The sequence below is a fragment of the Carassius auratus genome, chromosome 49, assembly GCF_003368295.1.
Source record: "Carassius auratus strain Wakin chromosome 49, ASM336829v1, whole genome shotgun sequence".
Classification (NCBI taxonomy): domain Eukaryota; kingdom Metazoa; phylum Chordata; class Actinopteri; order Cypriniformes; family Cyprinidae; genus Carassius; species Carassius auratus.
In genome coordinates, this window is record NC_039291.1 from 1,227,960 (window position 1) to 1,244,434 (window position 16,475).

A 16,475-nucleotide genomic window follows, 5' to 3' on the forward strand; every position below is an offset into this window, starting at 1 on the left:
ATTTCTCTAACACCCTTAAATGGCACTTAAAAACAAAATGTGTGATTGGTTGCGTTTCGTGTCAGTCAATCTCTTCCTGTCCAAGTGCGCAGTTTTTGATCAGAATAAGCTGCAGTGAGGACCATATTTTTAAAGTTTGGCTAGATTCAACTGCATTGTTGGATACAATAATATCAATAATATCATTAGGTATTCTGCTCTTAGCCGCTATTGTTGGATTGAGTCTGGTATTTGCAATGAATGTGGAAAGTGTTGAGAGCAATTGGTTACTGAGGAGATTTTCACTGAAAGTACTGTTACATTGTGCTTCACAGCAGGTTTATGTCTAAATGTTTCAAGTTAAGGAGAACAGTTATGATTTATACCATTATTATTTTATTTTTTTTGTAAGTACAAACACCACGGGGGTATAAATGTGTACTGTTGAATAGATGACTTTATCTGTTTGGTATGATGACACTGATGTCCTAAATAACCTCTGTAATCGCATTTATCCAGGTGTTAACAACCACCTTTTTCCGGAAATATAAAAGCTTTTAAAAAATCATGAGTAGGGTTCTACTGATGTATTTTATGTTGTAGAATAAAACGTGTAAATATCTTGAGCCACTGACATTATTTCAAGCATTTAACCAAAAACCCATTTACAACACCCATTGATTTTAGGACAATACATTTTTAAATGCTTAAATGCCTACTTTTTTCTAGGTTTTAGATCTAATTCCTGTTGCATTCTTTTGCTAAGACTCACACTTCAGCCCAGTAGGTGCCGATAATGAACCTATTAGTCTGTGAACCCCAAAAGTGGAAAAGATGACTGTATTGTTAAAGGTTATTCATGGTTTAGGTTTAAAATAAGGATGTTCATTAGCGTTGGTAGAACCAATGACTGTGATGAAATAATACAAATACTCACTTTTCCTGCTTTCTTTGAAATCTTTCTGTCATCTCTTCTCCTCAAGCCCCTCCATTACAGACAGCTTGCCAAACATATCTAAATTTTTTCCACAAGCCTCTACAGAGCAGTGAAATGAGAGAAACTGGAAGCTGTTGCTAAATGAGCAATTTAATCAGTTTATTGAATCATTAATTCCTGTTCATGCAACTTTGAAAGAATGCACTTAAAACTGCAACCCTGCATCATTTTTGAAACATCAAGTGCGTCGATTGTATGTTGAACGGTTCAGCTGATCCAACACAGCATGATATTTATGGTTATTGGTTATCTAAATTAAGTCTGTTTTATATCCTATTTTATTTCTTTTTTTTTCAGATCCTGACTTTAAAGACATAGGAGTCCCCAAACCTCTTCCCTGTGGGTATTATTCATTCGTCTATAAGAATCCTCCATATGAGTACATCTAATGGCTTTCCATTTTTTGTAATTTGTCTTCTTATGTCGCCCCCGCTGCAGTTTGTGAATTCGAGATGGGAGGACCTGAAGGCATCATTGAATCACAGCAGATCACCAAAGACGGCAAAGCCTTGCAGACCGAGGCAGTGGACTGCAAGTGGTACATCCGTGCCCCTCCTCGCTCCAAGGTCAGTCCCACACAGTTAGCCCCATTCCAATTTCTCCCACTCTGTCTCATATCACCCCAGTTGTTTCCCTATTGAGATTCTGTTGCCCTGCCTGCCACATTTCTGATATATGACAGCTTGTTTGTGCCTCAAGCTGTGCAGTTACTGCCTAACACGCTTCAGTGTTTGGCTTCCTTTTTTGCAGTCATTTGCATTATGCGGCCACTGCGAAAACATCTCGGGGCAGATTTGTATGTTGTTTAGGTAGATTTCTGTTGAGGATAAAAAAATGTGCCAGCTTTTGGGTGTGTGATATATAGCAGAATGAGCTCTCACAGGAGTTCCTTTGTTTTTATGGTATGAGAATCAAAGAGAATGTGTCCATATGGAAAGGGCAGGTGGTCCAGTTTATTTGGGGTCAGAGTTTTTGTGCTACTGTAACCGAAAAAATAAAAGAAGATCCTGCACTTGTTTCTCTTTTATTATGTTGTTTTTCATTCAGATACGAAAAAACAAATGCACCCTCATTAGGATAATTTATTTCATAACTGTCTGGAATACTGAACTCTGATTGGTCAGTTGCATAATTCTGCAGCCACATATTCTTGTATAATATTCTAAACTGTATAACTGACCATTGTCCCAGGTAACTGATTATCTATACACACTATGTTCTAAAGGTTAGGGTTGAGGACTTCTAAATGTTTTAGAAAAACCTTTATCACCAAGGCTGCAGTTATTTGATCAAAAATACAGTAAAAGCAACACTTTCAAAATTTAGTAATAATAATAAATAAATAAAATGAATGTTATTTGTAATGCACCTTTCTCATGCTAAAAGTACTAATACAGTAATACAGTATATTTTGTAATTTGGAATATTTTTTACATTTTCAGCACCCATTACTCAAATCTCATTCTAATATGCTTCTGAGCTCAATAAATATTTCTTAATATTGTTATTGTTCTTACCAACAGTTATGCTGCTTAATATTTTTGTGTAAACCTTCATACATTTTTTTTCTCTGAGTTTATTGTGGCTTTGCTGAATAAAAATATGTCTTTCTTTCCTTCATTGTTTCTTTTTAATGTTCCCAGAATGTTAAGTGGGAAAGAAGAAAGTATTTTAGCATCAAAAACTCGAAACACTTCAGCTGTAATAGATGGATTTGCTCAGCGTTATTAAGTTACCCGTGGAAACGATTAGTAGCCATATGGCTAAAAACAATAAATGGCCTCCATTTCCTGTATTCCTTTATATAGCGATATTGTTGACTGGAAAGGAAAAAGTCTGTATTATGCCATGGCTCTGTGATAACATTTGTGTTTAATGTGATTTATTGCTTCAGAAATTGATTTTTGTTCTATCTGATGTCCTTCCAGAGGCACAAATCAAAAGCATATGCCCTTGTCTTTTTTTACAGCGATTAGTTTCACACAGCTATTCAAGCATTTTTATCAGCCACCGGCACTGATCAAAGGAGACTGGAGATTTCAGCTCTATGACTCATGAGTGCATTTGTGGGAATTTGTACACAATGCTTATTATGAAGATTTTAACTTTTTCTCCTCGGTTACTTCAGTGAGTGTTGGTTGTTATATCAGTATTAATAAAGCAGACTGTGAGCAGGGATAGTATGAAGGCCCGTTCACACCAAGAACGCTAACTATAAAGATTTACTATATTAGCGTCCACACCAGCAGATGATATCGTCTGTTTATTCCAAGTGCACGCTCGTCTGCCACTGTAAATTCTGAGCTCATTCTAGCAGGATTGATTGTCATTGGCTGTCACTGTTAATCAGCTGGAAAAAAAAATCGTTCTGAAAATGATTCCAACGATATCGTTTGGTTCTTTAGCATGGCAGGTTAGGTTCCGAAAAAAATATAAAGTAGCACATCTGTTCAAAATTGGTTCTCAAAAAACAGTTCTTATCATCAAATCCACTCATTAGAATGATTTCTAAAGGATTATGTAACTGAAGTAATGGCTGCTGAAAATTCATTTTACATCACAGGAATAAATTAGATTTTAAATTATATTGAAAAACATTATTTTAATCTGTAGTAATATCTTGCTTTTTTATCTTTAAATGCAAACTTTGTGAGCATAAGACTTGAAAAAAAAATAAGCTTTTTGAAAGCTAGTTTTTATAATATAAACATAGTTTATATATTTTTACAAAAATGTTTTCAAACCTATATTTCAAGTTGAAATTTTAATATATTTTAATATATACTTTTTTAAACTATTAATTAAAAAATGGTAGGCCACACTTTTTTTAAAGTTCAATTCTTGCTAGACAGTATACTTAGGGTGCTTTCACATCTCTCGTTCGATTCATTTGGTCCGAACCAAGGGCAAACAATTATACATTGTAGCATTTTTCAGCTTTTTTGGTTCCTTTTCACACCACACTGATTGCTTTGGTCCGTACCAGTTGAAACGAACCAAAATGCAGTCACATGACAACATCTACATCACTCATTGGCCATGACATATTTCCTAAACTGCTTTTCGATTGGTCAGAATTTACGTGCGGGAAATTTCCAACATAAGAGGAAAACCCAGCAAACAACACTGAGACAAAACAACTAAGTTACACGACAACACGACTGCGCGGGCTGGTTTTGTCCCTGGCCATAATCTAGTACATTGTTTGTATACAGCACAATATGCAAAAAATACATTTCTATAATGAAGTGCGGATGCGGCTTGAAAACAACGTTCTAATGAACTACAAACGGCGAGTGGGAATCGCTCGTAACTTCAAGCGGAGGCGTGCATTAATTCTTCATGGTTATTGTCATCTGACCAAATTTCTATGAGGCTCCGCACCTCCTCACTACTCCAAGTTTGTCCACGAGCTGCCATGCTAAAGAGCAAACTGTCAACAAACACTATCTCATCCCATAATGCACAACGCAGCTGACTACGGCAGGTGGTTTAGTCCAAAAATGATCAGTACTTTTTGCAGTTGGGTCTGTTTGAGGTCGGATCACATTCTCACCACAAACGAACCGCTCCAGAGTTCGTTTGAAAGCATACTGAGACCACCTCTTCAAGCAGGTCTCGGTGCACTTGTTTGGTCTGCTTTTGGTGCGCACCCGAGTGTGATTGCTGCTTTCTCACCTGCCCAATCGAACCGCTCCAAAGGGGGAAACGAACTCTGGTACGATTCAACCGAACTAAATGAGGCAGGTGTGAAAGCACCCTTACACGTGCTTCTGCACCTTGGTGTTTCAGAGATAACTCATTTGAACACCTCTGACTGGCTATTGCATTCATAAACGTGTGAGTGGTTATAATGCACATACATAGTGGTTATAATGTAAAAACATAGAAAATAAATATGATGGAACAAATACGTTTTCAAATAAGCCCCAATATTAATTAGATTAATTAGTCTTACTAGCCTAATAATAATAACCAATGTCTTGCTATTGTCATTGGCATCAACCACAGGCGATATCTCTGACTATCATCCATCCACAATGCTATCGTCTATCAGCACAACCCTAATACAAAGGTCAAATTATCTTAAGGGGGGGGTGAAATGCTATTTCATGCATACTGAGTTTTTCACACTGTTAAAGAGTTGGATTCCCATGCTAAACATGAACAAAGTTTCAAAAATTAAGTTGTACGTTTGAAGGAGTATTTTTGGAACAAAAATACTCCTTCCGGTTTGTCCCAAGTTTCGGAAAGTTTTTTTCAAGTATGGCTCTGTGTGACGTTAGATGGAGCGGAATTTCCTTATATGGGTCCTAAGAGCACTTCTCCCGGAAGAGACATTCACTGATCAGAGCGAGAGCGTCGCGAAATGTCACAAAAGAAGTGTGTTTTTGGTTGCCAGGGCAAGACAACCCTGCACAGATTACCAAAAAAAAAAAAAAAACCAGCATTAAGGGACCAGTGGATGGAGTTTATTTTTACAGAGCATCAACGGAGTTGTGCAAGTGTTTTTGTTTGTTCCCTGCATTTCGAAGATGCTTGTTTTACAAACAAGGCCCAGTTTGACGCCGGATTTGCACATCGTTTATTTCTTAAGGATAATGCAGTCCCAACAAAAAAGGGTCACGATCGTGTGTTGGAACCGCAGGCGGTGAGTAAAACTGCTTCAAATATCTCTGTGTTGTTAACTTAGCTATCGGCGCGTAAGCACATCAAGTAAACAACATGCGATGTTGTCATCAAACTACACTTTCCACATGTACAGCTTAAAAAAAAAAAAAAAAGACGACATAAAGTGAAACTTAGTCATTTTCCAAAACCGCTAAGCAAATATATACAGTTTCAGTACATACAACATAGAGACGTCGATGCTGATGCTGCTCTTGTTCAATTTCAGCCTCTGGATCTGATTATGGATCATAAATATACGCTGAATCTGACTGTTAGCCATGGTTTGTTTTGGAGTTTTCTTTCCTCACGGTAATGTCACAGCTTCCAAACGCTCTCAACACAAAAGCCTACTGGCCCTCGTGATTCTTTAGCTCCGCCCACACGTCACACCTCCAGCCGGTCGTGTTTTTCCGGGAAAAATCGGTACAGACTATCTTTCTCTTATGAATATAATTAAACTAAAGACTTTTTGGAGTTATGAAGGATGCAGTACTACTCTATAGGTACTCAAGATTAACAGGATATTGAGTGAAAACGAGCATTTCACCCCCCCTTTAAAGAATAATAAGACTCTTACTGACTTTGAAACATAGTATTGGGGATTTCTGTTTTTGAAATGTTAAGTGTAATATTCTCTGTTTCACTGAAATTATTTCCTGTAGCAGCTCTAAATCAGTGTTTTGTTTATCTGGCCCTGAAATCTCACAGGAATTGTTTGAAGCACAGATGGCGGGGAAAGCGTCATGCCTTCCTCTAGACACCAGCTATTGTTCCTTGTGGCTCTCCTTACCATATCTCTCACAGTCCTTCATATATCTCATCCAAAGATTAAGATTAAGTCCACAAGCGTATAACCTCCCAGATGTGTACATCTCAACTCGCAGTTTCTTATTTGTTTTTCTGTTTAATTGAAAAGAAAAGGGGGCATGATCTGTTACACCATCGTGTTTGCAACAATTTATCGAAATGAGAATTTCTGACCTGCATTAGTTCCCGTTTTTTGTTTTGTTTGTTTTTTTGTCTGCTCTGATGGGAACATCAGTGAATGTAGGTTACAAATAAGTCATTGCAGAGGGGGATGTGAACCTCAAATGCATCCCCATGCCCTGAAGAGACAGCAGTCCCCAACTGGCCAGAGGTTGACGTCTAGATGTCAGGCAATCCTGACTAATTTATTCCAGAGGAGCTGTAGAAAGGAAAAAACTTGAGTTATTGAGATACAGAGCAGAGATACAACTGTACTGGAGTAGGGTGTAGGGGTGCAGGAGTCATTTTCACATTTAACAAAACCCCACCAATTAATCTCAACAAATTAGAATACTTCATAAGACCAATAAAAAAAAAAAAGGAAAAAAAAAAATTAGTGAATTGTTGGCCTTCTGGAAAGTACGTTAATTTACTGTACATGTACTCAATACTTGGCTCCTTTTGCTGTAATTACTGCCTCAATTCGGCGTGGCATGGAGGTGATCAGTTTGTGGCACTGCCTGTCACAGCCCAGGTTTCTTTGACAGTGGCCTCCAGCTCATCTGCATTTTTTGGACTCTTGTTTCTCTTTTTCCTCTTGACAATAGCCCAAAGATTCTCTCTGGGGTTCAGGTCTGGTGAGTTTGCTGGCCAGTCAAGCACACCAACACCATGGCCATTTTACCAACTTCTGGTGCTCAGAGCCGTAGATCGCTGACAAGCTACGCCATATCGCGTTCATTTTCGCAGATGAATCGGCTTCGATAATGAACATGATATGGCCTAGCTTGTCAGCGATCTACGGCTCTGTCTATTAAATGCCACTCCAATTATAAACAGGTGAAGTATATCACATGTGGTGTCTGATGAGTTATGAGGAAAATATTGGGTGGAAAATATAAAAATTAAGAGGAATAGCAAGCACCATTAATTTGAGTGCAATGATAAGACTGCCCAAGGATATCTGAAGACAGCTCAAATCTTTTGATCAAATATTAGATTTTTTCACTTTATATATTCCTCTACCTTAGGGTTTATAATGCAGTCTTAGTGACTGGCTACTCAGTTGTCAGTGGATGTACTTTCCAGATCAGTTTCTGGATTTTGCTCTCAGCTGCCCTAAGGTCTTTAGATTATTAGACGAGTCTGTCTTAATAACCGGTCGGGTTCCTTAATGCTTTATATAATCAATTCTGTCTAATTACCGTCTCGCACATTTCTCATATTCCACCAAGTAAATTGTGACTAACAAGTTTTAACAAGCTGGCACATACTGATTCTCCTATCATTTCATGTGATTCTCTGAGGGAACTGGAAAGCCTCATACGGTATGTTTCATGTGTTTGGATGTGAGTGTGTAAGTGGGGTTTTATATACAGTGTGGGTATACATGACGCCCCCTGTTTTTGCTTATGATGAGAGATTGTACACACTACAGCAGTCCAGAAAGACGATGGTGTCACTAGTTCATTACTAGTGAAGTAATAATAGATAATAATACTATTATATTGAAGGTGTGAGCATATTGTAAGGTGGCAAAGACAAACCAACCAACATTGCTGAAATGAAACACGGACCAGTCCCCCTATAAAAGTGGAAATGTGCTGAATGAAATGTTATTAAAATGAGAAGATTTACTGAGCTGTTGAGTAAGACACAAGCCATTGCTCACTGGTTGAACTAGGTTGCTTCGTTTACTTGTCATAATGGAACACCAAGTGCTCAACTCCAACCGCTGAGAGGAGAACACTGTGTGCTGATATAAGTTTTGACTCTGTGTTACTTTGTTTATCATGGCTAGGGAAATTTATAGGAGAAGTACATTTACAACATTGTTGTCATTTACCCATATGTTATACCAACAAAATAAAATGTATTTCACATGGTGTAAACAGGAGTCTGGATGAGGAGAGGTGTGAAGTAAGCTTGATCAGGGTTAGATTGAGTGAGAAGAGAACAGACGGTTCGTTCTAACACCTCTCTGGTTTTGAGAGAGCCAAAAAAAAGGAGCTGTTGTGACTGGATGTAGTTTTTTTATATGCTTTGAGAGCTCATCGCTGCAACTTTTTGAAACCTTTCGATTCTATGTACGAGCCGAATTTTAAACGTAACCCTCTGTGTTTTTGTTATTGATCTATCTTTGCAATTATGATCAATGTGAGGCTTTTCTGACTCCAGAGATCTGTTGTTAAAGCTAACACAGTTTACCAGGTAATCTAACTGGGATGGGTGAATTGAAAACAAAGATTATTTCTATATATATAAGATTTCCAATGGGTGTAAAAGTCTGTTTCTTTCTTTTCTCTCTCTCTCTCTCTCTCAGATCTACTTGCGTATCCTAGACTACGAGATGCAGAACTCCAATGAGTGTAAACGTAATTTTGTGGCAGTGTACGACGGCAGCAGCTCGGTGGAAGACCTGAGGAATAAATTCTGCAGCACGGTGGCCAACGACATCATGCTGGTGTCCGGGCTGGGCGTGGTCCGCATGTGGGCCGACGAGGGCAGCCGAAAGAGCCGCTTCCGGATACTCTTCACTACTTTCCAAGAGCGTAAGTCATAACACACAGCTCTTCTATCCAACCCTCATGAGTGTTTACAATGTATTTATAATTTTGTTAGTCATTCAGGCAAAAGTACAAAGGCAGCACTGTAATATATAGCATTAAATTTGCATAAAATGTAATGTGATGAGATTTTTGCCCTCTGGAACAAATAATAGATTAATGAGACCATAGATTCCCTGTTAGAATTACCCAAAATGAATTATATCTCATGTTTAAGTACTATACAGACATTAGAGCTAGTGGCAATTCCAGAAGATCTGGCTGAAGCTCAGATTTCCAAAAACATTGAAGCAAATATTAAAAATAGACGTTATCTTTATTAACAAACCGCATATTTGAAGTCTAAACAAATACATTCTTGTCTAAAATGGACTTTAGAATCTACATTCTGTGACACAAAAACAGTATCATCTTTACATTTTAGTGGATTTGGGTGTCGCTTGCTGTGAGAAAATACGGGAAGTGGAGTGATACACACAGTGAAAGGGTGTTCCTTCCTCAACCAATCAGATTTGAACCAGAAGGAACTGTTGTATAAACTGTTGTATACCCCCCCCCCCCTTTGGTTTTAGGTTGAAATAAGACATAGACATTTCTTGACAATTTTCATGAAGCCCATCTCACCTCACAGCTAGGTTGGGTTTACACCCTTGTGTACATGTTTGTAAACAATTTGACAACCACTGACATCTTGCACTTCAGCACTTATTCTCTATTTTATGAACACTCAATTATTAAACACACTCTCTCACTCTCATTTTCACCAGCACATTCATACTTGACAGAACGCTAAACCGAGCAGGACCTGGAAAATGAAAACAGCTCATCCATGTGTCCATTAAAGGTACACGGGCAATCTATTTAGCTGGTCACATCCTCCAAGTAATTGGAGCCACAATCACATTATACATGTTGGAAAACGATTTTACATTTTTATCAGTTTTTATGCAGGTTGGGAGCTGGCCAACTCACAAAGCCATGTTGGTAAAAGGAAAGTTTACCCAAAAATGACAATTCTGTCACCATTTACTCACACTCCAGTTTTTTGTTTTTTTTTTTCTGCAGAAAACAAAAGAAGATATTATGAAGAAAGTTGCTAACATAACCATTTTGTTGAGTTTTACTGTAAGCATATCTTCTTTTGTGTTCCACGGAAGAAAAAATGTATACGTTTGGAATGACATGAGGGTGAGTAAATGATGAAGGAATTACCAATTTTGAACTATTGCCTTAATATTTAATCTTTAACTTTAAGGTGTTTTTATGATATTAATTGAATCATATTTAGTAAGGTCAAGTTATAGTTGACTAAAAGTTTGGGAATTTTTTATTCATGCTGCGTACTGTTTAAAGAAAAGAAAGTGAAAGTGACGTGACATTCAGCCAAGTATGGTGACCCATACTCAGAATTTGTGCTCTGCATTTAACCCATCCGAAGTGCACACACACAGAGCAGTGAACACACACACACACACACTGTGAACACACACCCAGAGCAGTGGGCAGCCATTTATGCTGCGGCACCCGGGGAGCAGTTGGGGGTTCGATGCCTTGCTCAAGGGCACCTAAGTCGTGGTATTGAAGGTGGAGAGAGAACTGTACATGAACTCCCCCCACCTACAATTCCTGCCGGCCCAGGACTCGAACTCACAACCTTTCGATTGGGAGTCCGACTCTCTAACCATTAGGCCATGACTTCCCAAGCAGATAATTAGCAGATAATCACAAAATTATAGCAACAACAAAATATACTTTGTTTTGTGGCACTGAGGTTTCTGTACAGAAGTGCATTTATTCAACAACCACAATCGCAAACAGTAGGTAAGATCTACATGTCGATTTATTACAGTTCGTCACTGAAAGTGTTTAATGGCAGATTTAGTAGTAACAAGCAGGGCAAACGACAGTGTGAAAGAACATGGGCTGGCTATATATGTTTGTCAATGTTTTCAGATCATCACATATTTTTAAGAGAGACCATGTGCGGATGATCACAAAGATAAATGAAAACCTTTTTATCATACTATGGATGTCAATGGCTACCATCAACTGTTTATTTTCTAACATTTTTCAAACTATTGTAGCAAATTAGCTCAAAATGTGAATCGGAAATCTGAGGATCTTTGGTGAATAGAAAGAAAAGGCCACATCCTGGCTCAAACTTGGGTGTTCTTGGAAGACTTCAAGGCATCCTCGTCTTCTCAGAATCTAAAAGACCCCCCTGATCTGGTGATCTTTAAAGTGTGAGGGGGTCACACCCTCAGGATTTGAGTGAGCCAATGAGGAATAGTGCCTTTGGAGAGAAATGTTATGGCTCTTTGTCTTCAAGCATGGTATTTTGCATGTCTCAATGGATTGGGTGTTGATGCACTAATAAACTATTAAACATTCTAAGAACACTAATATGTTGCAAAACTCGTGTAGGTCAATAGTATTTCTCCTCTTTTTGTTAGAATATATTAAGAAATTGTATCAGACTTCGTGTTTAATGATGTCAATATGGTCTCATCTTCATCTTGTCTTAGTCATGGAAACAAAATTAACACTATTTCAAAATGAGACACATTGTTATTAGTAATTAGTAAAGGAACATTACACTGTAGTAATGTAAAATCGGTTGCATACCTTTCCATGTCGAATAAAAGATCACTTCCCCCGTTTCCTCTGCTAAATAGCCTTTATAAAAACATGCAGGTTACAGACGAGACCACAGATTAACAGAATTACAAGATTATTCATTTAAGGGATGAGCTGGACGGAGCAGATTCTAGGAAGCATGGGTGCTGTGGTGGTATCCCGCCATCCGGGCGCCTTTGATTGGGTGGTCTTGCACAGTCGGGGCAGTGCTAGCAGAGTCAGACACTATAAAACACAATGAGGGAGGAGAGAAAGGGAAAAGAAGGAACGTGAAGGATGGGTGCTCTAAAAAAGAATGAAGTATTGTGAGAAAAGAGGAACAGGAGAGGAACAATGAAGATCGAGTGTCTGGCTATGAGAGGAAGTCCTGAGAGAGAGAGAGAGAGAGAGAGAGAGAGAGCAAGAGAGAGGACGTAGGGTAATAAATTGGGAGTTTAATGTTTGACTTGTAGCCCACTCATCAATAACGCTCATCATTTAATACATGTCAGATTTATGGCATTCTTTATTTCAAGGCAGTCATCATATTTGAGGGGTCTTGGTTCCGAAAAGTTTGAAAACCCCTGGCGTCAGGAATAGTAATTGAGCAAATTTGTGCCCAATTCCAGACTACAGCATAGCAGCACAGCTTCCACTTGCTCTGATTGATTGCCGGGCTTTAATGGACATTAGTGTGCGTTTAAAGAGAGCGACGGATATCCTGAAGCATGCGGGAGAAGAATGGTTGAGGGAATGAGTCTGTGGTTTGGTGCTGAGGCTCTTGAGGGTGCAGAAAACACAAAATACTCTTTTTGAGACAGAAAGAAGCAGCTGCACGCCTGCGTCAGTCTCGTGAATGGTGATAGGTGGATTTGTGTAGGAGCCCAGTGTCCTTTGTGCAGCCCTATCCAGTGAATGAACACAGGATGTGCGGTTGCCCGGGTAACTCCCCTGCATAACTTGTTCAGACACTTACTTATGCACTCCCTCCCTCTCTCTCTCTCTCTCTCTCTCTCTCTCTCTCTCTCTCTCCCACTCACTCACTCCATTTCTCCCTCTGGTTTGCTGCAGCTGAATGGGGGAAGCCACCATCCTCTGAAAAGGGTTTTGCCCAATAGCTTAAAATAAATCAAACTGTATGTGTGTTCGCTCTACAGATGCATATTACGTTTTTAGATTGATTAAACGTATTAAAAACAAGCAAACAAATGGTATCGTACTTTTTGTTGTGTTTTCCATTACAAATATATAAAATACTAAGATTTAGTTAAATGTTTGTTAGAAGGAAAATTACTTAATTACTTAAAAAATATTTATATATATATATAGAAAATAAATGAGTTTATGCTTAAAATAAGAAAAAACAATATCTTATTTATCTTTTTTAAAAAGGCAAACAAAGATTATGTTTCTAGATACAGATATGTTTTAAGCATAAACTTACTAAATATTGAATATACTATATATATATATATATATATATATATATATATATATATATATATATATATATATATATATATATATATGTGTGTGTGTGTGTGTGTGAATAACAAAATTATGTTTATCTATAAAATAATTGTCATTGAGATGAGAAATGCTGGGGGGGGGGATATTTTATGAAGTATAAGCTAACTTCACTTTATATATTTTATTTTAAATTTTAAACCAGGTTTGACTTGATGTAAATGTATCTTGATTTCAGAATGTGTAGATCTTTGTGCTGGAAAACAAGACAAAAAGCACTGAATAAAATTTTTACTGTGCATTTCGTGTCCGATGGCTAAATTTCATGATGTGGTTTGTCCAGATTTGTGCATATATTACTAATTAAACCAAAAAGTCTTTTAATCGTTTAATATCTGGATTTATGTTTTTAAAGGTTATAACTTGTCCACATTGCCCCCCCCCCCCCCCATATATATATATACTAAATAGTGGTTAAAATTTGCCCATGCATTAACTAAGGTTGACAAATGAGACCTTACTGTAAAGTGTTTCTTAAGGTCCCAAGAAACTTACATATAAGGAGGTTGAATTACATTTAAATAAAGTCCAGTCCCGTTAAGTGACCTACTTATGAGAAGTACAGGCCTGCAGCGCGACCTTGTGGTGGAAAGTGAAACTGAATCAGAATATGAAGTCCAGAGTCCTGAGGACAGCACTTCTGGAATGATGACTCATCCTAATTTACGTTGTTATGTCTCACCTGGGATCAGCTTGAGAATAAGGTCATTAATAAATCCAAAGCTACATCAAGTCAACCTTGAAGTTGTGTTATTGGAAAGCATTTTTTTTTTTTTTTTTTACAAACTGTGTGATCTATGTCCTTTGCAGACTGCAGAATAAGCATGTCACGTGAGGTATGTGGGAACTGGCCACACAGTGGTGGGTGTGTGAGGTATGCCAGGTGATTGAGGCCGAAGCTCCGCCCATTCTCAAAGTCACCTTTAATCGAGTCTGCTGATAGTGTAAATGTTATGAGAGATTCTCTTTATGAATACTTTCTCATTTATCATTTAATGATTCCAGAGACATTTATTAATTTTTAAGCTCAAATGTAGAGTGTGCAAACACCCACCCTAATGTATTTTTTACACTTGACACAAATATTGGATTCATCTTCTTTGATCTTAAGGATGTTAGAACTTTTGGAAATATTATACTTGCAGTTTGTGCCTGTGTTACATCTAGACAATTAAGAGAACCTTGTGAAATGACCTCAGAATGTGTAACCTATTTTAAGGGATAGTTCACCCAAAAATGGTTAGTAACCCTTTACTAACCCTCATGTTGTTCCAAACCTGTATGAATTTGGTAATAACCAGTCGCTGGTAGCCATTTACCAGTAATCTTTTTTTTTTTTTTTTTCATACTATGGAAGTCGATGGCTACCAGCAACAGTTTGGTTGCACATATCTTATTTTGCGTTCAACTCACAGAGGTTTGGAACAGCATGAGGGTGAGTAAATGACGACAAAATAAAAAATCAAAATTAAGCTGAACTATCCCTTTAAGGATTCTAATTCAGTGTATATGCCTATACTCTTTCTTGGGTTAAACCAGAATAATAGAAATATTACAAGATATCTGCGCAGCTTCTACAGACTTGTTTCCATGCATATTTGAAAAGCTGGATTAAAATTCATGTCTAGCAGAAGGCAACAGAATTTGATTTGGTTGGATTGAGTAATGGGTTTCTAAATTTAAACCGTATTGATGCACAGACATCCAGTGTGATCTGTTAGATTAACTGTGTTCAGAGGGTGAGATTATAGACAGCATCTTATTAACAGGAAGAAATAAAGTGTAATATGACATTAATATTATCGGTTATCTGTTTTTCCCTCCCATCAGCTCCCTGTGAGGCAGATACTTTCTTTTGCCACAGTAACATGTGTATCAACAACACACTGGTGTGCAACGGAGTCCAGAACTGCGTCTACCCTTGGGACGAAAACCACTGCAAAGGTAAATTGTGCTTTTTATATTTATTTATTATATCCTCTCAATGTTTAGAGGTTTCTATGTGGAGATGTTGGCCTTCGTTTTTTCTCTAAATCAAAATCAATACATGGGGAGAAGCATTGTCTTAATGTTTGCACCCTTCACGCTTGATAGCTTGTCAACAAACTCTTAATGCTTTCAAGAACATACAGCTGTTAGAAAAGACCTTGTTATAAAGCTTTCGAACCTCTGTGCTGGGGTTCATTGATTGACTTTGCATACGCTACTGTAATGACGCTAAGAAATATGAGCTGGCCACTAGAAATCCATTTGTACATGTGAATGACTGCGGTTCAGGCTGGGTTTGAATAATAGCAGCAATTCCTAAGTGCAGTTTGGCTATATCTGTGCTTATATTTCACATAAGCTGTCCAAGCTGAAATAAATGAGTTTTGGAAATAATGCCGGGAGACTCCGTAGAGGATACGGGAGTGGTGTTTTACCACAGATAGTTTTTTTTTTTTTTTTTTTTTTTTTTTTTTACAAAAGTAAGTAAATACATAAAATTAGTTTTTTGCTCATTAATTCAGAAAATATTTCAACTTAAACTTTGAGCATCCTTGATTTTTGTCCATCATTACTGGTTTTAATTAAATGTATAATTTAAGTGATATAATAAATCCTCAATTTAAATTAATTATATTAATTTAGGGGGTTCAATGAAAATGTAAAAATTTTTAGGGTGGCCGTTGTATGTTAACTTCAGATATGAATGAACTCTTTTTAACATGATTTTAACACATTTATAAAGTCAATTGTATTGCTATTTGCTTTTGCTTTCTAAAGATTGGTTGAAAGATTAATCACATCTTTTTATTTAGCATTAGTTTAAAATAGTAATAAGAAGAGCAGTGAAATATAAGGAAAAGTTCAAAAACAATACAAAATAAATGGTACAAAGTAATTCATGTTTTAAAAAAAAAAAAGCGTTCCTGTAGTTCAATTGGTAGAGGATTCCATAATCGGCCGATCGGAGCACCCCTAATATATATATATATATATATATATATATATATATGTGTGTGTGTGTGTGTGTGTGTGTGTGTGTGTGTGTGTGTGTGCGTGTGTGTGCGTATGTGTGTGTGTGTGTGTGTGTGTGTATCACAAAAAAATCTGATAGTATTTGATTTTTATTTGGTTTTAGGACAATAAAATATTTATTTTCCTTTAAA

The 16,475-nt window shown here is 37.3% G+C and overlaps 1 protein-coding gene across 1 annotated transcript in view; it reads left to right on the forward strand.

Annotated features, from left to right (window-relative positions):
* The first annotated feature begins 813 nt into the window (after positions 1–813).
* The window catches only part of LOC113065893 (neuropilin and tolloid-like protein 1), a 29,261-nt gene continuing 13,599 nt past the window's right edge, over positions 814–16,475 (forward strand). Inside the window, exons 1-5 of the mRNA XM_026237445.1 lie at positions 814–819; positions 1,237–1,315; positions 1,415–1,542; positions 8,937–9,165; positions 15,154–15,267. Coding sequence (XP_026093230.1) covers positions 814–819; positions 1,237–1,315; positions 1,415–1,542; positions 8,937–9,165; positions 15,154–15,267 — 556 coding nt within the window. The remainder of the gene's footprint in view (positions 820–1,236; positions 1,316–1,414; positions 1,543–8,936; positions 9,166–15,153; positions 15,268–16,475) is intronic.